The sequence below is a fragment of the Clarias gariepinus genome, chromosome 5, assembly GCF_024256425.1.
Source record: "Clarias gariepinus isolate MV-2021 ecotype Netherlands chromosome 5, CGAR_prim_01v2, whole genome shotgun sequence".
NCBI lineage: Eukaryota > Metazoa > Chordata > Actinopteri > Siluriformes > Clariidae > Clarias > Clarias gariepinus.
In genome coordinates this window covers 31,302,929-31,327,253 of record NC_071104.1, presented here as the reverse complement: position 1 = coordinate 31,327,253, position 24,325 = coordinate 31,302,929, and the positions used below count along the sequence as shown (strand labels likewise).

General features: G+C 37.1%; 1 protein-coding gene across 2 annotated transcripts in view; it reads left to right on the top strand.

Annotated features, from left to right (window-relative positions):
- The first annotated feature begins 5,239 nt into the window (after window positions 1–5,239).
- The window catches only part of col18a1a (collagen type XVIII alpha 1 chain a), an 87,732-nt gene continuing 68,646 nt past the window's right edge, over window positions 5,240–24,325 (top strand). For both annotated transcript variants that reach the window (XM_053496605.1, XM_053496604.1), the window contains exons 1-2: window positions 5,240–5,363; window positions 5,481–5,548. In XM_053496605.1, coding sequence (XP_053352580.1) covers window positions 5,353–5,363; window positions 5,481–5,548 — 79 coding nt within the window. In that variant the 5' untranslated portion in view covers window positions 5,240–5,352. The remainder of the gene's footprint in view (window positions 5,364–5,480; window positions 5,549–24,325) is intronic.

The window sequence follows — 24,325 nt, the reverse complement described above, 5'->3', positions numbered from 1 at the left end:
TGTATTTTCTGTGTATTACTGTATTATTCTACAACTCAATCGTTTACTTTACGTGCTGATTGATTATGCATGAATATTAGTAATATGCTTACAGCTGGGTCATATTAAATCGTCTTCATAAAGTATGTATAATTAAACGTTCTGTCACAATTATTTATACACTCCGTGATGCTCGCAAGTTTCAGTAAGATTGTTTAATTTGTCATGTGCCATGTTATAAGTCAGGCTCTATGACTGTACAACTAAATCTAATTCATTTTAAATGCCATGTAACCCACATTGATGACACTTTATTCATCATGTGTAAGAGTAAAATAAATATGATGATAAAATACCATATTATTATCTACTAAATCAGGATTTAAATGTTTCTGCTGATGAAATGTACTGTATATTTTACACCACCATGATATATCAGAATTTAACAAAATTGTATTACCATCTAAAATTAAATAGATTAAGAGAGTTTCACAATTTATACACAGTGGATTATATTCTAAATGTCTATGTTTTATGTCCAAATTTTAGAAGAAAGCAGCATAAATTACATTTATAACATTGTTAAATGTTGTATGTATTCTTTATTTGTCACCTGATAAATCAGATGGCTTAATCATTTTCAGAATGTTTTTAAATCATGGGTAATAGGGAGTGTGTGTGTGTGTGTGTGGGGGGGGGGGGGGGCGTGTAGTAGGGAGAATAAGCTAAAAGAAATGCATTCATCAAATGATGCTAGGTACACCCAACCCAATTGTTCAAACATGTTTGTTTTTCTGTATTTATGGTGTTTGTTAGATCTGAAGATGGAATATTTAAATGATTTGGTTTTGTAAAATAACACAAGTCATTTTAAACAACATCACACAAGAGGGAGTGCTGTTGTGCTGAATAGCAGCAAGGCTGTGGTGTCTGTGACTCAGCACAACCTCAAATGTGATATTGCTTCTATACAACAAGCAGCATTTATTATCAACAGAGTATGATTAGTTTGTTTATTTAACCAGTTAATGTTCTCCGCCAACACCTACTATATCCTCAAGAAACTAACTGTCACTGATACAGCTGGTGAATGACAGTTAGGGACTGCCAATGTAATTAACTGAAATGAAAGTGGTTTCCAATTCCTATTGGTACCATGGAGTTGGTGGATAATCCTAAGAAACTAAAGACTAATTTTTTTTCCCATTAATTCCGCTTTAGAATATGAGATAATTTTCGGGGTTCTGGGTTGAACTCCAAATACTAGTTTTAAATGTGGATTTTGGCAGGCAGCTGCTCTCACCTCTTTCCAGTACTGCTGACCATTTTAACTTTCACCCATGCTGGCGACCAACAAGTACATAGTGTAATTATTGATTGTTAGAATGCCTGGGATGTGGAGTGATATATATATAGTTAAACGTCCCGACTCAACCTTCAGGTTATTGCCAGAAATATACTGAACAGATAGCCACATAAAAGAGGTCAAAACTTTTTTTTAACCCTTATTTACCAAGTATTAGCAAGTACATATACTGGATATTCACCTGCTATAAACCAAGACTTCAGTGTTAACATGTAAACTTCAGGTATTTCAAATCTGTGTTCATTAATTATGATTTAGGACAGAAGACCTTTTTAATTAGTCTCTTTACGAGATTTATAGATTTGATTTTGATTAAATGATTCAGATAAATTGATTACTTTATGTACTTTTATTTGGTCGATCTTTATTCGTGAGTGTTTGAATGTGAATGTTTGTTGCACCATGATGGATTGGTGTGCCACTCATGTATCCCCACCCACTGTAATTCTTGCTGTAATACTTCCAAAGCAACTGCTGAAGATTAATTAATTAAGTAATCATTATTATTATTATTATTATTATTATTATTATTATTATTGCTGTTATTATTATGATTATTTTTCCAATAAGTGTATATAAGGTTATTCCTAATTGGTTCTACTTGACTTGCTAATAAATTGCTTGCTGAATTTGATAAGTTGCTTTGCTCTCTGCCAATATGTGAATTGATCCCATTCATCAAAAGAGCAATTCTCACAGCAGTTGTAAGTTCATGTACCTTGTTTGCTTAACCGAATGTTGTAATATCTATAATCAGCTCACAGTGACAATGTGAATTTGGCAAAAGCCAGCTGTAACTTCTTACTGCCTCCTAAGTATACCCCCTTTTTTGAAAAAAGGAATGCACACAGAGTGGGCCTGGCTTGGGATGCAGACGTGTTCCAACAGCAGACGGAGGATAGCGCTTGCATTTTCAATACTGAGGTTCCAGCAGACACCAGAGCTTAGTAATAATCTCAGGTGGTTTAATATTTATAAACTGTTTTACAAAGTGAAAAAATGCTGTGGCAAAAACTGCATTCAGACAGGGCAGGTAGAAAATTAAAAATGGCAGCAGGCCACTTTACTAAGTTAGTTAGCATCACCTTTCATCATGGGTGTCCCAAGGCCAGCCCAAGGGCCAAATGTAGCCTGCAGAAGGAAATTAATTGGTCTGTGGCATCTCTGTTGTGATAGGCCCCCTGCTGTTTGACATTTTGCAGTTTTAACTTTTACTTTATGATGCAGCAGACTGTGTTAACAACAGTAACAATTGCCTTAAGTTTAAGTCTTTTTATTTTGCTGATTAAAATAATCATGGTTACAGACTAAAAGATCACTGTTATACAAGGTAAGAGCAAGTATATAAAAAGTGTGCCTTGGATAATCTTTAACTACAGTCAATTTGGTATTTTAGATTAACATTTTATACTCTAGTAATAAAAAAGGAAGTAATACTTTACCTCCATTACTTAACACAAGGGTTTTCTTTACAAATGAAATCAGTAACAACTTGAAATGACAAACAGAATATGATAAATATTTTTACAGGGTGCACTTAAACTTACACAGCATACCCACCTTGTGCAAAATCTGATAATCCATTTTAGATCAAATCCTTTGGCGATTCATATAAGATAAGACTCACAGAAAATCTGACCTTTTGTACAAAGTATAATATAAAGTAAGTATTGACAATTTGCTTAAATATAAAAATGCAGATTTTTGCACCTCATTCTATGTGTGTGTGGGTTGGTAAATGAGTGTGGGTGTGGCTGTAGGTGTGTATGTATACATAGATAAAACTGTATTCAAACAATGATTGGGCAACAACAAACTCTGTGAGTGTGAGAGTTTTATTTTTTATTTTTTCACTTCATTTGAGTCACTGGATACTGGGATTATTTTGTGAAAACTTCTATCCAGTGGGCACCACTTAATCAGGAGTCAGCTCCAAAAGTATTACTTGCATGCTATTTGTGAGAAAACATTTGCTTGAAACTAAATATTTAAAAATGTATACAGAATTCAAGAGTAACCAAGACTCACATTCCCTTGAGTCTTATCTACTGTATCTCCGTGGTTGAAGCCTATTTATATAGACATCATAACTGTGAGAGCCACAGCCTGGGTGACATTATGAAATGATTTAATAGCTTTCTTCCGGCACTTATCTTTAGACTCGATGAACTCAATCTAAGCCACCAACAGTTGTAGCTCCAGTAAACTAATATGGATAAAAAATGAAATATATGATATATCATATCATACCATATCATATCATATCATATCATATCATATCATATCATATCATATCATGATATGATAGATCAAGATTTTATTGGGTTTAAAGAACAAAGTGTAAAAAGGAATCGAAAATATATTGTTCCCAAACAGACAAATGGTCATATCATATTCGAATTTTTTTCCCCCCAAGGGTTTAACTATTTTGCCAGGAAGACAGCATATGGACTATAACAGACTATAACCACATCAATAAAAATCTGTGATCTTATAAAATAATTGTATTTATAAAATAAAAGAAAATAAAAAATAAAAGATATACCGATAAATGAGGGGTAGCTCAATTATTAGGTTGTTGGACTACTGATCGGAAGGTCCCAGGTTCAAACCCCAGCACCACCAAGTTGCCACTGGACCTTAACCCTTAACTGATAAGGGGTATACTCACTCACTTATTGTCTATACTGTATACCGAGTTGCCAGGGGTCCTGGAGCCTATCCCAGGAGACTTAATGCACGAGGCAGCTTACAATCTGGGCAGAGTTTGGGCATACACACGCTCACCCGCTCATTCACACACACACACACACACACACACACTACGGGCAATTTGGGGAAAGGGACTTAGCATAATCTGCATGTTTTTGGACTGTGGGAGGAAACTGGAGAACCTGGAAGAAATCCACCAAGCACAGGAAAAAAAAAACATGCAATTTTCATGCACACAGGCCAGAGGTAGGAATCAAACCAGGAACCTGAAGGTGAAAAGCGGCAATACTAACCACTAAGCCAGTCTGCCGCTTTTTAAATTAATTAATTAATTTAATTCATTAAATTCCTTAAATGTAATTTTAATAATCATGTCATAAAACTGAGTCTCGATGCTCTTGCCTGTCCATTATGGTGCTGACAAAGAATTTAAGTGAGCTTACTTTTGTTGAGCGAATATGGTTTCCCTCAATAATTCCCCCCAACTTAAGTCCCAGCGGCACTGAACATCACCTGGCTACCTTCTTGTGCATGCGTACAAGCATGCCAAGACCATCCACCCAAGTCACAAAGTCATTGACAGTGGAATGTAGCATTAGCTATAAATATGTCTGTCATGCAGGTTTTCTGTTTCCTCACTTCATGCACATCATACTTCATGTACTTTTTAAGGAGTATTGATCGATGCGCACCCTGGAGAAAATGTCATCTTAAAAGGTTGTGGTATTTAGATAATAAAACATAATCCTTGGTGTCCGCAAATAAATGAAAGGATTTGTGCATGCCTGCAACCAGATATTTTCCTGGAAGAAGAGTAGGAATGTGTTGCATTCAGTAAGCTCACTGTAGGGGTGTTCATAATTTGAGTGTTTATGCGATACAACCCCTGTGTCTTTGGCCATTCTTCTGAAGGATTACAGGCTATTTTGGGAACGGGCTATAAATGTGTTGTTGTTTTAGCGTTTAGCGTGAAACAGGACTAAATTAAACAGATGTCGAGGTGCTAACATGGTGACAATAGACCTCACAGGAAGTGCTTGTGGATCAGTTGTTGAAGTTTTCTCAGCGTAGACGTGCCATTCACGCGCCCTTTAGGACCCGGTGGAGGGTAGGGGGGTCCTGCGCGTGACTTTGTAGCGATACTCCTTCTCCTCCTCCTCCTCTCTCTCTCTCTCTCTCGCGCGTGCTCTCTCTCTTTCTCGTTCTCTCTCATCAGCGCGCTCGCATCAGCTGCTTAGCGCGGAGACGTTGTCGCGCAGAGCGCAGACGATCAGAGGCGGTTTTGCGATACCGGGATGGCTCACAGGTACGTGTGCGGCTTCATACATTGTTTTTCTTTCTTTTCTTTTTTTTTAATGCATAAGGGAGTTGAATTATCAAAGCGATGGGACTGATAACGGCCGCTGTGTGATCCTGGTTGCAGGTGGATCTGGTGGCTCGAGCGCCTGCTCCTCTGCTTGTTGGTCTCGCGGGCAGCGTCGCAGTGGTCAGGTAAGCGCGAGCATCACGCACTGTCACGCGCTAGGCGGTGCTCGCAGGACACTTGTTGCTGGAGAAACGCGCGGAGTGACCGTGCCGCGCGTGAACACTTTAAACACATCTTGATAGTTTTCTTTTATAAACCAGAGAAGGCATGGAACAAGTGGGTGCTGAATGAAGTCTGTTGGAATGACCCAGGAGACAGTAAAATATTTAATAGCCCGTTTTAGTGCAATGCATCTGTTTTATTGGAGCATTTTCCAGTTTTTTATGGACAATATTGTAGGGTAGGAAGTTGTAAAATGTCATTCATGAATTCAGTTTTAAGCTAAAATATACAGTATATTTCTTCTTGTTATTGTACTAAATTGGTATTAATATTCTTGTTTGTTTTTTCTTTTTTCTTTTAAGATTGTTTGAATGACATATTTCAATATTGGCCATCATAGTGGAAACAGAGCCAGTGGGGGTGGGTGGGTGTAGGGTGTGTAGTGCACTGTTTCTTAGAATTTTTTGTTGAACTATTTCTCTACCTGCCACATGTGCATGCTGTGTGTAGTAATGCTACTGTATAAGGTTTAGAATCCTTCTGCAAGAGCAAATGCATCTCAAAAGATAATCCTAACGAAAGTCAGTTAACCTGTTAACCATAGTCACAGTCCAAGACAGATGTCAGTCAATGCTTTATAAAGTCAAATTCAAGTTCTACAAATGTACAGATATACATTTAACGAAATAAAATAGAAATAAAATGTATTGGTCATCATAGTGGAAAAAAAGGTGTTGGTGGAGGGAGGGGTATTTGTTGCACTGTTTCTTAGAAATAGTTTTTCTACCTGCCACATATGCATAGATAGATAGATAGATAGATAGATAGATAGATAGATACTTTATTGATTCCAGCATGCTGTGTTGGAAAAAAAAGCTAAGTTCCAGAAACCTTCTGTAAGAGCAAATGCATCTAAGTAGAAAATCTTGACAAAAGTTAGTTAACCTGAACCATAGTTAATCAATAATGCTTTAGTGAAGTCACAGTACAAGACACTGATTTTACATTGATCAACACTTTATAAAGTCAAATTCAAATTAACTTGTTTATTTGTCATGGTTATTTTACCGATAAAAGAAAAGATAAAATTGATTAAAAATATAGAAAGATAGTTAGATTTCCCTGCAATAATAGAAGATAAAAATTGAACTAGAAGAGAATGTAAGTCTTATGGCCATCATAGTGGAATCAGTACCTTAGAGACCGTGGGGGTGGGTAAAGGAGTGTCTATTGCACTGTTTCTTGGAATTTTTTTTAACCATTTTTCTACCTGCCAGAATGTGCATCTATTTAGATAGATAGATAGATAGATAGATAGATAGATAGAGAGTTACTTTATTGATCCCGAAGTAAATTTCATCATGCTGTGTTTAATAATGCTAAAAGGTCCAGTAACCTTCTGCGAGAATGCATCTAAGTAAAAAATCCTAAAACAAAGTCAGTTAACTTGAACCATCAGTCGATCGATAATGCTTTAGTGAAGTCTCAGTACGAGATGCATCGCTCAACACTTAATGACAAATAAAGTTTTTCATGTGCACCACCATGCACAGCATGATATGCAGAGAAATGCTGCCTGTGACCTAAGATAGGAAAGAACAGAAAGAAAGAAAGATTTCAATACAAGTGTTCTTTAAGATCAGCTCACCTTGTCACAAATGTGGTTTTGTGAAAGTTTTTTGATACCTGAAATTTTTGTAAACATATAAAGGAGACTTTCTAGAAATTCTATCACTCCTGGCATTATATTGCCACATTGATTTAGTTGTGGGGTGTTGAAAGTTATTTTAGTGTGAATTTTAAAGTCGTTATTCTTGGTGCCATCAGGCGTTTAATCAAGAAGATCCCATGTCCTTTAGGCATACAGCTGCCATGTCTGAGAGAGACTGAGATGCTTTGTAAATATTTTATTGTAAGTGATCCCTCTGTACATTATCAATTTACAGTGACAACAAAAAATACATAAGACTGGTCTCTAGCAAGTGAGGGAATGGACATGGTGTAGTGTCCGTAGTACATCTGAGCCATTTACAAATGTCCCATGAAACGTAAGAGTGTTGAGATGTCCTTTATTAGTCTTGAAAATAAATGGATGCTCAAGATACATTTTACAGGCTTAAAGTTCTCCAAGTGATGATCAGAGTGACCCTGCACAGTTGATCTAAAGCTGCGTGAGAGAATAGCATTATGCTGTGTCCACTAGGGTCCAAAACTCTACATTCTCCCTGCTCTTGTTAACAATTCCTTTTGTTATGCGCTCCTCTCTTTTGAGTGTGTGTAGCCTGAGGCAGCGGAGCAGACCCAGGAGGAACAGCTGTAAGGGGACACCCTGCTGGCACGTTTAATAGACAAATGAAACGATGTATTAGAAATCACAGCAAACAAGGACCCCCACCTGGCACATGTGGATGCCTGAACACAGAAACACAGGAAGGTCCTGTTGAGAGCCCCGCATTTACCACTAACAATACTCCCTTAACCGTTAAAGTACTTTTTAGCACTTGGTAGATTGTGCACACCTTTAATCTCCACAGTTTCTTTGACTGCTTTTTTGTCTTTTTCTTTTCTATAGAATTTTCCATTGAAATAATCGGCTAGCTCTGAAGCGCTGAAACTGACAATGCAGTTCGAGTGGTGTGAACAAACTGAGTGTTAGTGAAATAAGTCTTCTCTCAGCAGTTGCTATTAATAGTAAATAAGGAGTATGCATTTGAGACAAATAGATCATGGAGGTACTGTTCAGACATCTGCTGCCTGAATGAAGTACAGTGTTTTCCTGTCATTGTATGTCCTGACAACACAATGTTGAGTGCTTTTGACTGTTGTTGATTTGTTGACTTGATGATGAATTGTGGTTTGACGTTTGCATCCTGGAACATAGCACTTCTGGATAATTATTCTCTAGATTTTCTCTAGATTTCCACTGGTGGAAATGTGTTAGTGTTGGAAATTAATTGAAGAAAAAAATGTTTAAGGGTGTGTATTAAACGTGATCTGACTTGATATCCCGTTTTGAGACAAGCACACATGCCAGAATCATGCTGACTGTCTCAACTCGCTCTGCTGAAGGTTTTCAGTTTTAGTAAATAAGCCTGCATGCTAAATTTGAAGTGTTTAACATTGAAGTACTATTTGCTTTCCAGTCCCTCTCTAGAGAGGAGTCTAGGCATGCTCTTTGTGTGAACGAAAGGCCTTTATGCCTGTGGCCAAGTTCCTTTAGGTCAATGGCTGAGTTGACTTGTGTGAAAGCTTGGAGAGGGCCGGCTGTTTTGCCTCAGCAGGTCCTGTGGCCTCAGTAATGCATGGATTTTCGACTTTTTCCCTTACTTTCCACACTCACAATTTTTATCCTGCGGGGTTCACTGTGGTCACAAATTGATGATATAAAGATATGAGAAGTATTTTGCTTATATATTTATTCCATGCGTGAGTTGAAGATTTGACACTATTTTTTGTGTTTTAGTGTTTTACTTTACTTTAAAATGGTTAAAAATTAAATAAAATAAACAAATAATTCATGCATTCTTTCTCTGTGGACGTGATCTAAAATTTGTTGGTCTAATCATATAATCAAAATGTCAATGTGGTGTTACCATAAAAACTTTGTACCACATAATTATGCTTTCTTTAAAAAGGTGAAATTATTAATACAATACAAATTTAACAGTTTGGTATAATTTTGCCCTAGATATATTTAATAATAAATTAAAGTAATAAAGGACCAATCTTTTTGGTATGATAAATAATTTGGGGGCAACATAATGGTGCTCTGTGGCTTTGTACCTACAGGGTTGAGGGTTTGATTCTTGCCTCTAGTCTGTGTTCGTGCAGTTTGCATGCCTCCATGTGCTTAGTGGGTTTCCTTTGCGTACTCCAGTTTCCTCCCACAGTCTAAAGACATGCAGATTTGGCGAACTGATGTTCCCGAATTGCCTATAGTATGTGTGTGTGTCTGTGTGTCAGTGTGCGTGTCCTGCGATGGATTGGCACCCTGTTCATGGTGTGCCCCACTTGTGCCCAAAGTCTTCCTGGATAGTCTACAGCCCCATTGGGCCTGTACAGAATAAGCAGTATCAAAGTGTGGAACTGTGCCAGTCACATCAGCTTCCTGAAATCTCAAGGTGGTCTAACCAACATTCGTTTGATAATATGCAAGATGACCATGTGACAAGAAACGATCTCTCAAAGTGAATAATAATTGCTGCAAGCCGAGGCCAGTAGCTGTCTTTAAAATATGAGCCAATTTGACCTTTTCGGACATGGCCAGGGATGCTTGGGGCAAAAGGTGTGACCTCATTAAAAACAATTATAATTCATAATAATTGTAAACTTTTTTATTTATTTGTAAATATTCACGCCAAGATCAAATGTATACATAAAGATTTCTGATAATGCCTGTCAAATTTTATTTGTATTTGATGTCATATGAGTTACACCATGTGCCTCTCACTGCAGATCCTTCTGTTAGAGGCCTTTTAAAAAAAAAAAAAGTCAGTAGTTTAGGATGCTAATTAAAGCCTTATTGTTGTCAGACCACCGTTTTAATCATAAATACCAATTTCAAACCAAGAAGTGTGACATGTTACAGTGAAAAAATAAATGCAGACCCTGGTACAGCCAGGTAAGCCCGTTATCATGCCAAAAGATATTAGATTACTTGCTAAATTCCTTAAAGGTTTGCCAAAGGAACTGAGAGTAAAATCTGATAACAGAAAGAAATAATTGTATTTATTTTTTCTATTTCATATGTATTTATCAACTGAGAAAAAAGTTGAAAAAGACAAAAAAAAGATCCGGTAGCTCATCATACAAAGGATGATGAAAAAGCAGGGGGGGGGGGGGGGGGTGTAAAAAGCATTTAAAAGTAAAAAAAAAAAAAAAAAGTTTCTTGCTGGCATTCTCATTTCGAGCTTAAGCAAAATACCCTTCATGATGAGGAATAGTTGCATAGAGGCCACTAGAATATTCAATCCCAAGCGTGAAAGAAATCTCTGCTTTTAGAGAGTGAAAGAATGAGATCTGAACTTTGCAAACCTAAAAGGGAACCTGAATAAAAACCTGAGTGCTGGAAGAGAGACCAAAAAAATCAGCAAAAAAATCAAACTAAGAGAAAAAATGAACATTTTACAAAGGAAATAAGCTGAGGAAGCAGTTATTTTTTATTTAAGGGTTTAAGACCTTCAACTTCATTAGCCTTTGACCATAAAAGCAACAGTGTCAGGAGGTGTAACTGGTTTATGTTAGTTGGTGTAACCAACAATTTTCACAAAAAATGTGATGACTTCCAGGAACTTGTATGTGGAGTAAATTGCAACCCCCTGTGAATTGCAATCCTATAACTGAATACTTTTTTTTTTTACACAATTTGTCAACTAATACTTAAAAAAAAAAAAAAATTAATGAAAAATTAATAAAAGTAAAATTCAGACAAAGCCAATTCTTTTTGGTATGTGGTATTATAGGATATTGATTGTTTATTATATATGAACCACTTGACATTTTTAGGCACATTCAATTTTTTCTTTTGTAATATATAAGTTAAAATGTAATTATTATCCCAATTTAAATGAAACCATCATAAATTGAGAATGCACATTTAACCAATTAAAAAAAGGAGATGTGCTCATCTTATTAACTCTTATTTCCCTCTTACCCACATGCACCACCTCTATAGATGATATCACTTCAGAGGTGAATGGGCTAAATGTGTGCCACTTTACTAGAGAGGCCTCAGTCTGGAGAGCCCCAGCAGCTGAATACCTCCGTATTTGTGTTTAAATGCACTAGTCTTAACATTGTGTGTGAATTTGTCAATGGTGATTGTACTGCTTCTCGGATGTGCCATAGTTTGGGATTTAAATGTTAAAGCAAACAAAGTTTTGGTACATTGCTATTAAGGAAACAGCCAGTCCTGTGTTTTTCCCCCCTTTTTAATCATTAACCATTTCAGTTTTTTTGAAGTTAGTTAGCAAACCTGCTCCCATACCTCTATGTGCAAATGAAGTGCAGAATTAAATTCTTTGTAGATATTTAGTAGAACATAATCCAGTTCCAAGATAGGATGTTGCCCCGAATAAATCTGAGAAGTCTGTTCCATTTGAAAATAATTGTTTGGTTCTTTTGCAGATTTTGTTTCAGAAGAGACAGTGAGTGATGCAGGAGCTTAGTGTAGAGGATTAAAGTATCCTATTCTGACTTAGTTGCCTTTCTACTTTTTTCAGTATATTATTTTTGTCATATAGATAACTGGGTTTAAATTCATCCGCTAAGTGATCATTCATCTGAAAACGATAGAGGCCATCTAACACCACCAGTTTATTCAGCACATATAAAGTAATTGTGTCCTACAAATAGTGGGATTAAGAGTACGTTCGGGTAAGAATTTACTCTGTCTCTAGATGTCTCACCGATAGGATTACCAGTGTTGCGCCACATTTGGAGGGTACATAGTTAAGATATCTATCTTTATTCTATCAAATTTCTTTCTTTCTTGATATTAGTGAGGTTGGTACAAAATATATGGTTTATATAACAATTTGGCATGCATAATGCATTTTTTTTACACTGTCCTTTTCTTTCACAATACTACCTCTTCAGGGGAGAATGAGATACCTAAGCCACTTTACTAGAAAGGCTTTAGTCTGGAGAGCTCTGACCGATTTTGAGAAAAGGCCTGTCCATTTCTGTCTAAATCCACTTGTGTGCTTTTTACAGATGGTAGCGTTCTCAACATTCCACTTCAGGGAAATTGCACTGTTAAAAAAAAAAAAAATTTGTGTCTGCTTTATACAGTATATACGCCTGCAAACGATGCATAACGCTGGTCTGTGGGTATAAAGCTGCATGTTAAACTGAGCTCTACTGGCCATGTGAAGATATATAGTGACAGAATGAAAAATCGAAGCCAAGAATTGGATGCTGAGTGGCACATGCTTTGTTTGGGTTGGACTTATGGATGAGCATAAAAAGAGCTTTGTGTAACTGCACAGTTGATCACAGAGCTGCTCACTTACTCTATAGGATTTCCACAGCTTTAGTGCAACAACAAAGGCATTGCAAATATTTAATGTCAGGCTTGAGGACATGGGTTGTGCTTTGAGCCTTGCCATGTTCTCCGTGCCAGACTATCGCCAACCATTCCATAGGGAGGTAAAGACGTTGCAACCAGTGATGCATGTCCATATGTTCACACGGGTGATAAGTGTAGTTTACGGTGTTGGCGATTAGGTTTAGAGTATGGATTAAAATTCTTCTCTGTGCAGAAGTTCAACCCTCAAGCTGAATTCTGTTCACCTGTTCATGGCATAAATTTATGACTCTACTATAACTGTCATATTTACCATACAAAGAGGTTTGCAGCAGCTTTGACTTAAGCCAGCCATATAACTTTCTTGTTTGCACACACAGACTCATAAATACCATGGTACATGCACGAATAGGTTAAGTGTAGGACACGGTCGCGCTGTGGGCTGACCTACCGATCCAGTTTCCCCCAAATGGAATAGGTAAATCTCTTGCTTGACATTGTATGAAACTGGAAATACTTGCAGTTTTCTGATATAAGAGTATAAGATTTGATTTGTAAGGAATTCTGAGAGTAAATTCGTTTTCATGTTTATTTGTTAGAACTGAGAACCTGTTCGCTATATCACCAACAGCACCTTGAGTACTGTATATTCAGCTACTGAAGAGATGTTCCAAACTTTCATGCTGATGTCACTACCAAAGATTGTTCTTGGTATCTTGTAGTCTTTGCCATGTGCTCTATTGCACACTGGAATATTGAGTTCCCTTCTCTTGCTATCGCATTAACTTCTACATTGTATTTCTTATTAAAATGGCACTGAAAAAAAAAAAAAAAAACTCCAGCTTTTTTTTTCCAGCTTATGTTTTAAACCATAAAAACACCTCCACCCAAAAGCGCACCATCTTTCCATCTTTACTCACTAAGTAGAATATTAACTGTGTCTTCACTACTACAGCAACTCCATAGCTGAAACATTGCTTTAACATTTAAGCTCTAACAAACATTCAAACCTGTCGCTGTAATCGAAACATTCACTTTCAACTTCACCAGATTTTTTGTATGTGTGTCATCTTCCATTTGAGGGCACGTTAAAGGCTCACGATGCTGCTGCTATTCTGTTGCGCCGTCTGTTCTCATTATTTGCTGTACACTTCTCTCACACTTGGACCAGCATTTGAGCTTAGTGCTGAAAAACCAATAGGGAAACTATAATTACTGCCCTAGTGGTATGAAAGGGGGATTTGTAATAGCCTTTAGTGTGCACCCAGCCATCACTGGGGCTAATAGGGCACTGTGGGCCCTCTCACTTCTGCTAAAGCCCTTCCTGTCTAGGGAGAAACCCTCACTTATTTACCCCCTTTAGCTATAATCTCGCCAACACTTTACCTGTATGGTGCTATTTGACAAATGACAGGCCACAAGGCTATGTACACTCATAATGTGCCTTGAAAATGTCTTGTAAGATAAAAGGCACCAAACCCAGGTGGGAGCGCTTAGGCATTGAGGAATTTCTATGTGTACCTAGTGACATTTATGGTTTTCTGGACAAAGTGCCTTTCCTCCCAATAATGACAAGTTTTGTGTGTTTTTTAAAGGTAATCTCTTTGATGGTTACAGAGATTTGATAATATTTATTTGATAATAATTTGTTGTTTTTTGAGATTTCATGTTCATTTGTTGGTTTGTGTTAATATAAGAGGCTGCAGCTGCCTATAGTGACTGTTCTTTATAGCCACAGCATGAACTTTATTATAATGAAAAAAAAAAAAAGATTTAACCCTGGCAAGATTTTATGAATGTGGTCTTTTGGTGTTTTATTGTCTATTAGTCTGCTGATCAGGACATTCTGCTATAAAATCCAATTCGTTTGTCTGTATTTTATTAATCTATTTAAATCTAATAAAAATTCTAACCAGATTAAAAATTTTTATCAATAGACTTTACTAATTAAGAAGTGACTAGATTTATATTTCACCTATTACAAACACAAGGTAGGTTTGTTTAGATGTTGATACAAAAGGTGTCAGGAATAAATTTCAATCATACACTGATTAACCATAATATTACAGCACAAAATATTATGCATACCATTGTGTAGTTTCTCCTTGTGACACCAGGCTGGCTCTGGCCGCTTTAGACATGACTCCACAAGACCTCTGGGGATATGCTGTAGTGTCTAGCATTGGGATGATGACATCGAATCATGTGGGTGCTCCGAGTTGTGGGATGGGTCCTTCGAGGAGCGGACTAGTTTGTCTGTCGCATCCCATTAGTGCATGATCAGATTAATATTTATGTAGTTTGAAGGCCAGGTCCATGGCGCGTTGCCTGTGGAGTGTTAATGTTTTGGCTGATCGGGGTATAATGCATTATTTTGGATCATAATTAAGGCATCATTCAATTTTATCCCTAACGTGCATAGTTATTAACAATGCTTGGAATCATTCTAAAGTCATTTAACATTTATAATAATCAAAGTCAAACATTTATAATAATACTGCTTTCAAGTGGTATTGGAAACTGGGGAACATTGATTTTTCTTCTTTCCTACTTAGAAATTGAACAGGTGCACAGCACAATATTTTGACTGAGATATAAGTTTCATGATTTAATATGATCCCTTCTCGTAGTAAAACTTTGTGAACTTGTCAGTATATAATTTTCAAAATTAAAGTTGTAACTTTTATTAAGGCATCTGTTTGATAGGAAATTGTTTTTAGTAAATACAATAAATTTTATGTAATGGTGTTTGCAATGGTAAAATAAAGTCTAAACTAAAAGATCTGGTCTTGCAGTATTTCACTGATTGTTTTAAGTTGTATTTGAAAAAAATAAAACAAGAACCTCCTTTTCTACATTTTACTGTTGTGGCGAATGCTTAATCTGTGTCCAAATTCCATGTTGTTGTGCTTACTACATCATCATCTGTACACCTACATAAAATGCGTACCCAAATGCAGAATAACTGTTCCACATTACAAACATGTGGTTAATGAATAAAAAACGTTTATGTGCTACCTGATCGTACCTACAATTATGACTTATGTTTTGAATCACAATGCTATAAAGTCTAGTAAAATTGTAGTGTATAAAATCGTACAATATCTTTCGTCGGTTATTTGCCTGTTATCTCTTGGATGCTCTTTAAATACCTTTTTGTAATGTTTTCAACAGCATTTACATTGGTTGGTTAGGTGTGGTTCTGGACCTTGAGCATTCGGGTCATTTCCACAGCAAATGCCAGGGTATGAAAAGTCTGAAAAGTGGTTTCCATGGTCACCAGGTGCAGATTTGCCGAACACAAAGTATTGTTTTGGGCCCTATTCTGAGAAATAAGATCCTCTTCTCTGGAACTTTGCCCCCCCGCCCCCCCCCCAGTTTAAGAGGCGTTTAAAAGGCCCAAGTGACAGTCTGGTGAACGCTGGCCTGGATGAAACCAAATCCATGAAATCTATACCAGCTGCTTTATTCTCATGAATGGACATGGGATTTAAATTACAACTGTTCTATGACACAAAACTAAAAGGCCAAATGCCAGTAATTCGAAACATGTACTTGGCAAGGGCACATCTCCTAAATGTGATATTGATTCTTGAAGGTCTGACCTACAAGTTGAAGCCCAGTTAACTGAGGATTTTTGTTGGTTGTACTCAGATGTGGTCTTTCAGACCTGATGTATACAGTATACTGTTTCCTTACGAGCCTTTGAGCTGCATTGTCATTTCAGAGGATCTTTACGTTCTTGCCATTTGTCTTTTTGTCACTGACAGCAGCTTCTATAGACAGGTCTCTTGTTCCGTGTCTTCACAAATCACAGTCTCACCCTTACTCAAGGGGTAATAGCATCAATGGAAGCAAGTCTCTTGAAAGTTTGGTAATGGGGCTTTGAGTTGTACATAGCAGAAAACGTAACTTGGTAGTATCCAAAAGATTGCCTGGAACTCTATACAGACATAGCATTTAATCATGAAGGGTAAACACTGCTTTTACCAGTGATTCTTTATCTTTTGGAAATTAGGGATTGTGAAGATACAGCTAAATGTCTTTGCATGCAGCGGTGAGGCAAATGTTAAGTGATATAGTAGGTTGCCCTCCAATAATTCTTTTTGCTGTTTAGATGACTTAAGGATTCTTGGTAAATATTAAAAGATGCTATTTGTAATACAGTCGATTTCCTGGCAGTGCTTATTTTTTAGTCTGGGTATAATACTCACTACTTAGGTTTTTGTACTTTGTCATCTACCACAGAAGAGATAAAGTAAACTCAGCACTAGCAAAAGTCTTGGCCATGAACTAGGGCGCATACAAAGAATGGAGCCTTCTATTCGTCTCGCTGATGTAAGCCCAGGGAAACTGTGCCACACACTGAGACATGCAGAAGAACGGTAGGAGCTTATCTCTCCACTTAAGGAAAAATAAAAAGGAACACCTGCCAGAAATGAATGAATAAAAATTCCTAGACAGAGTGCAGCCAGAGTTTCGACTAGTATGAAAGGAATTTTAAGGCAAAAGCAACATTCTTTGATAAAAAGCAACAAAAAAACAAAAACAAACAAACAAAAAAACAACAACAATGGAACTTTGCATAATAATTATAAACTGATTGTTTTATATATATATATATATATATATATATATACACACACAGTGTATAATGAATAGACATCTATGTGAGGCTTAACAACTTTTTTTTTAAGTGGTATTTAGGGCCTAAACATACTATGTACGAGTACTGTAAACATAGCCTGTTTTTTTTTTTTGATGATCTTATTTTTATTAATTGCTCAGTTACAGCAGTGAAAATTAACACCTGTTATTATTTTTAATATGTGTTTGCATTGGTATTAAATGATTCTCTATTAAATAGTCTGTCTATTAATACTCAACATAGACCTAATCGGTTGTGTAGATAACAACCACGGCAGCGACCTCATTTCCCCTCTCTTCTGTCCCAACCACTCAGCATTCAACATCACCAGTATACTAATCACCGGCCTGATCATCTGCACCTGTTTCTCACTGGTTCATGCCTTAAGACAGATGTTTTTTTTTTATTATGCTTGAATGATTCATAGGTCACTATGTGGCTTAACAAACCAAATGTTCCTCTGAACAAAAATTTTATCCAAAATAATCTGAGCCAAAAAGTCCTTCTGGAAGCCTTGGAACTACATTAAAAATACAAAAAAAAGAGGTCTGCCACTTTAGAAGAAAAATAGAAAAAAAAAAGAAGAGTGGCGCAAAACTTGCACAGTACTGTAAATGATGTTCATGAAACCACACTGTCCTGAGATGGTCTGTGGAATCTATTTCCTGTTAAATGGGATCGAAAAAAAATGACTCTGATTTAACTTTCTTATTTAAACTCATTTGTTTCCCAGTAACCAACACGCATGCTAAAAAGTCAAGTGCTGGCCTGGTATTTGTACTCTAAGCCCAGCTTGTGTTACACTTTCTTGTCTTACAATGCTTTTAACAGCATGGTACTCCTTTATGCTGTCTTTCTAAAGGGCTGGGTTTTTTTTTATTCCTTCCTTGACATTTTACATTTCAAGTGGTCGTAGGATTTAATATAAGTTCACATAATCTTGCTGTTGCACTTTCTCAACAATTCTTAACATTTCTCCATCAGACTGAGCTCAGGTCTGATATCATGTACTGGATACTCTGAGCTTGGTGTACTGATTGATCTTTCTGATAACATCTTTCTTGTCACTGGGTTTGATAGAAAGTGCATGCCCCTAATTCACATATTTTGGGTGATTTTTTCAAAAGTGACAATATTAGTGACAAAAAAGTGACAATATTAGTTATTTGGTGAAACCTAGTGCAGGAAAAGGCGTCCGCATGATGATCTTTGAGACAGTCAAAAAAGAGATAAATTCCACAGAATTGGCTGTGCGATGGAATTTGATGCCAACCTTCAAAAAGAGTACTTGTGGTTTAACAACAGTCTCTGTATTAAATCAGTTCTGTCAGATAGCACACATACTTTGGCATGACATGCACAATTTAAGCCTTTGTGCCCTTATATACTAATTAAGAGTATGCCAGAACAAACCTTTTTCAATCTACCATTTTTAAGCCATGACTGTATATAATGTCTAATGCACCATATAAACACGCCAATGTTGTTCTATTTCTTGAAAATGATTTATTTCACCTCCATACTCACCCTGTGATACCTCAAGCTCCATTGACATGTTGTGCTTTTGTAAATAATGGACATTGAATATTGTAATTTGTCTAAAGCTATAAAGAGAAGAATAGTTAGAACATTTATTAACAATGATCTAAAGGGCATTGTATTGACAGGGTGTAATGTAATGGTGAGTGTATGTGTGTGTGTGTGTGTGTGTGTGTGTGTGTCTACTAGCTGTGGTGCTTAATGCTTCACCATAAATGGCTGATGTCAAATATGACAAAGATCCTTTCATTTTGAGCCGATTCCCTGATTGCCTCTTGTCTTAGGTTGTTATTTCATTTTGGCGCATTTACTATTCATTCAAGAGGCAGAACTGCACTTTTCACTTGTAGCACATTCTAGGTCAGCTAGGGATATAAATGAAGGCAAATGTTACAGCACTGCTTGGTATTTCAAATGAATTTAGACTATCTGTCCTGAGAGACTTCGCAGAAGTCTGTTTGTCTTTGGTGATGATTCATAGACATGGGAATAAACAGTGAGTGTTAAGCAGAAAAAATCCTGGACTGTCACTTTGGTGGAAAATTACAGTGCTGGAACTCCATAAACTGAACAGGAGACATACCTGCTCAGGCATGTAGTGTGACAGCTTTTAATAGAAATTGCAACCTTTTTTCCAAACTGTGTAAAACCAAAATACATGTATTAGCCCTGTCTTTCGTCAATTATGAGTGGTATTTTTAACCCCCTTAGATGTGAAAAATTTTACGAATTTTTCGGATTTTTACAGAGGCTGGATTGTTGGTCATCCCGTCTCTTTAAATACTCGTTTCTAGTGTCCCATGACCCTGTCAGCAGTTCACTGTTTTTTTTTCTTCCTTGGAGAACTATTGTTAGGTCGTCACCACTACAACCTGGGAACATCCTACAAAACCTGCTGTTTTGAAGTAACCCTGACCCTGTTATCTAGCCTTCACAATTTGGCCCTTATTACAGTAGCGACAGTTACAATATTTTGTTTAAATGGCAGCTGGAAGTGTAAGAGATACAGTAGGCAGCAAAGGAACAAAATGGGCAAGTGTAATGATTTGTTCGACTTTGACAAGGGCCAAACTGTGATGGGTAGACGACTGGATCAGAGCAACTCCAAAACTGAAGCTCTTACTAGATGTTTACAGTTTGCAGTGGTCAGGATCTACCAGAAGTAATCCAAGAAAGGAAAACCGATGAACCGGTGATAGGGTCATGGCTTATTGATGCATTTGGGGACAATAGAAAAGCTACTCAGTATTAGGCGGGTGCTGATAATGTTATGGCTGATTGATGTACACTGTCATATCAACCCTTCTCTGTACATTAACAGTGTCTCATTTGGTAGATGCTTTTATTATTTTATTGCGTTTGGCAGACGCCCTTTTCCAGAACATCATTTTTTAAAATCTCATTATACGTCTGAGCAATTGAGGATTAAGGGCCTTGCTCAAGGGCACAACTGCGGTAACTTGATGGTTGTGGGGTTTGAACCTGGGACCCGCCGAACCGTAGTCCAATGCCGTAACAACTGAGCCACCCCTGGATTTGAACAAAGCAAATGAAGGTTAAAAAAGTGAACCCAAAAGTGAATACACATCTGGATCTTAAACCCTTCCAGTATGCACCACTAAAAGCTGGTCCACTAAAACCATCCCCAGCAAATATTGCTATATAATAATCACATTTCAGTATAACGTCCACATTTAATTCTGGAAAGGGAAACTGTTCACAAAGACAGAGATATACATTATTACACTTTAAATAGAATAGAAATTATTCTATTTCTTACTTGCCAAGTGTGCTTCCACACACAAGGAAGTTGTTTCCAGCTGACAGGTGATTCCAGTACTTATAATCAGTGCAACGAAGTGGAATACAGTATTTAATAAGGAAATATATTAAAGTAGAACAGGGATAAAAAAAGGAAAAAAAGCCCAACAAAAAATAGATAGATAATAAAGACAAATATTATCAAAATACAGTATTCAGTATTTATGTCAGGTATGTTAAAGGAAAGTAGCCGTAACACAATATTTTGCATTACAGCCCAAATTTTGCATTACATTTGCGGCTGACACGCTCACACAAAATGCTGATTTCATTCACTTACACATACATGTGTAGTGTTGGCATATCTAATGCCGAAATCATTGCCCTTAAAAGTAATCTATGTATACAGTAACTGCATAAATTCTTTCAGGCAGTTCATTAAGCTGATGGACGTTTATTCCTTTGTTATGGGTATGACCCCAAATTAGTTTTTTTTCTTTTGAGACTTGGTGATTGACAAGGGAATGCGAAGAATGCTGGCTGCCTGTCCAATATGTCCACGAGTGTGTAAGGAAGGTAGGATCCAGGGCTACCATTTCATTAGATGTAACTACATTGAATGTGTTGCCTGCTTCTCAAAAATGAGGAAAGAAACAATATGAATACATACAGTGTTGGCGTACTGGGTCACAGGGTGTAGAGGCCCCCCTACACTGTTGACATGATGAAGGAGAAGTCATAACCGCCTTAATGGACAGTTTTGATTGCATTCAAGCTATTGGTAAAAAAAAAAAAAAATACATTCTCAATTCTTAATGATGTTAATGTTGAAAATAAAGTGGTACTTCGTGGATTTTTTTTTTTTTTTGCTTTAATCTTTATTACAATTGTTTTGTGTGAGGATAGTAGGTCCATTTTAGTTTTTTACTTAATCCACTTCAAGCCATTAGCTGGGCTGACTCACAACACAAGTGAAACAAAAAGCCCAAACTGTTTCTGGCAGTTGGCAATGGAATTCCAGGGGCACGCTTTTCCGCAGGTCCATGTGTCAGGTGCCAGGGATTAGATGTAATTAGTACAACCTCTGAAAGTGACAGTGGCATGGTTTGTTCCTGACAAAATTAGCTTGGCCCAGGATTTTCCAGTCTTCCCTGCAAATGGTCGATGTGGCAACCTGGAAAATTGAAGAAGTGGGTGGTATTTTACAAGGCGTAAACACACTAGATTCCACTTGTTTCTACTTATCATAACTCATTATTTGTTTAATGACTGAGATCGATCAAATAAACAAATGATTTCATATTTAGAAGTAACTAAAAATCAGTAGTCACACCGACCCTTGGGCTTAGGGGCAGTGGGTTAAGTTACTGCTCAAAAGGTCAATGGTACAAGCCCCAACTCCATCAAGCTGCCACGGTTGGACCCTTTTTCAAGACCCTTAACATTGTCTGCTCCAGGGGCATCGCTGACCCTGTTCTCTGACCCCAGCTTCCTAGCAAGATTGGATATGCAAAAAAAAAGTATTTCACTGTGTAGTAAGGTATATGTGGCGGCACAGTGGCTTAGTGGCTACGTAGTGGTAAGCAGTGTGGTCTCGGGTCAGGGTTGAGGTCCGATTCCATGTATTTTGTATATATTTTCCCCGTGCTTGGTGGGTTTGCTCTGGTTTCCTTCCACAGTCCAGAAATTTGCAGATTAGGCTAATTGGTGGATCGGCATCTTGTCCAGGGTGTACCCCGCCTTGTGAACAAAGTCTCCTCCAGGTCCCTGCGACCCTGTAACAGGATAAGTGATATAAATAAACATATAGAAGATTAAATGAGTAAATGAAGGTGACAAATAAAGACTTAAATGATGGTCTGATATATATTGAATAGAATGATTCTACAGTATTTTGCATTACCAAACCTGCAGAGAGTAAGCTCCAGCTTACAACATGCTGTACTACTTTTCATCTCTCACTGTTTATCCGATCATGCAGATCGTCTTAAAAATGGCAACATTCATTGTTTGTGGTTGTCCTTTCTAATTGTCCTACACAAAAGAATGTCAGCAGTAATTCTGTGTTGTGTTGACATGGTGTTCTTGCCCAAAATTTTGTCTTTTTTTTCATGCTGTATATAAGTGATAACAGGAAAGTGTTTTACAGATGTACAGGAGTGTTAAACGTAACTGTTCATGTATACATAATTTATGTGCAATCTGACATTCTTAAATAAAAAGAAGTGTAATTGGTATAAGAGAACTAAAAGACTGGAGGGCATCAGGGTGCCTAGTGTAGTAATTTCCACCCTAATTTTGACAAATTTTCTATAATAACAGGCCTTGTCATGTTTTATTCCTTGCCTAGTGCAGGTACAACAACATGCTTATTGTTCTCTTGCTGGTTCCTTTTATTTAATCTTTAATTCTCATTTAATTACCAGGATTTAACATTTCAATGGGAATTCAGACTTCTTAGAAAGCTCTTTGAAAAAAAAAAAGGAAAAAAAAAGCATGTCCTACTCTTTACATAAGAAAGCGTGGAGTGCTGATATGTTTTATGTACAGTATGATTTTATGTAGAGTTTAAAAAAATTCTGTTCATCAGGGCTCTATTATACAATATTTAATAGTGGGTGTTATTACTTATAGTGCTAATAAGAATTCAATGCAATTCTCTTTGATGAATTTTATGACAGCAAATCTGATGGATTTTTTTAAAAACGTAGATTAATTAGGAATAGCCTTTTCATCAGATGCTATGATTAGCTATTTGCATTATTTTATAAGATAAGCAAAGAATGAAAGACGCTTCATGCCCCGTAAAAATAAACTTTATCCCATTTCCTGTGGTTACCAAACCATAAAATGTTGCTTTGTTTGTAAAGTGTATTGACAGCATCGCTATACTTATCTCTGTTTACTTTGCTTTTTAGTTTCTGCACTCTTGCAAATATAAACCGCCTTTTAAATCTAATCTGTCACAGTCTTTCACAAGATCTCACAGTGACATCAATGTCCGCCTATAGAATTCATGGCCTGGGGACGGCATTTAGACTGCCAATTGCCATTGCAGGATGAGCCTAAAGGGTGTGGATTTCTCAAAGATGACATGAAGTGCTGGAATGTTTCCAGGATTTTTATGCGTCACCAGCAGTTCATTACTAGGGTAGAAGTGAACTTACAATAAATGGTTTCTTAATCCTCTTGTTTTGTTTGCTGGCTGGATCTCACGTCGACCCAGTTTTTTTTTTAATTCAAAAGAATATGAAGGTAACATTAATTTGAAAACATGCTGTATAATATACCTTTAGATGATATCAATTATTAGATATATAGAGACTACTCATAAAGATATATTGTACACAGACATTTAGATATTCTTTGGATGCTTAGTGTAATATGGGTGAAGAATCAATAATAATAGTAATATTTTGGCATTATTACCAGTTTAGTAAAGCACTAACGTAACATAAAACTTGCTCGGCTCAGCACAGATTAGGGAGCAGCTTTGATTTTGGGAATTTTATTTTGGGAATGCTGAGCACTCACTATTGGCCCCAGCCCTGGGGGGAAAAGGCAGACAGGTCATTGCTATCTTGTCCTGTCTGATGTTTCTCCTTGCAAAGTCCCCCACCCCCCCATCCTCTTCAATTGTAGGCGGCGTTCTTCCACATTCCTGCCATGCATTCCTCCTGCCAGTCTGCGCCCTCAGACAGCGCTATCCGATTTCAGAATGTCATTCGGTACACCTGATCCGTGCTAAAGAGCGAGGCGGACATT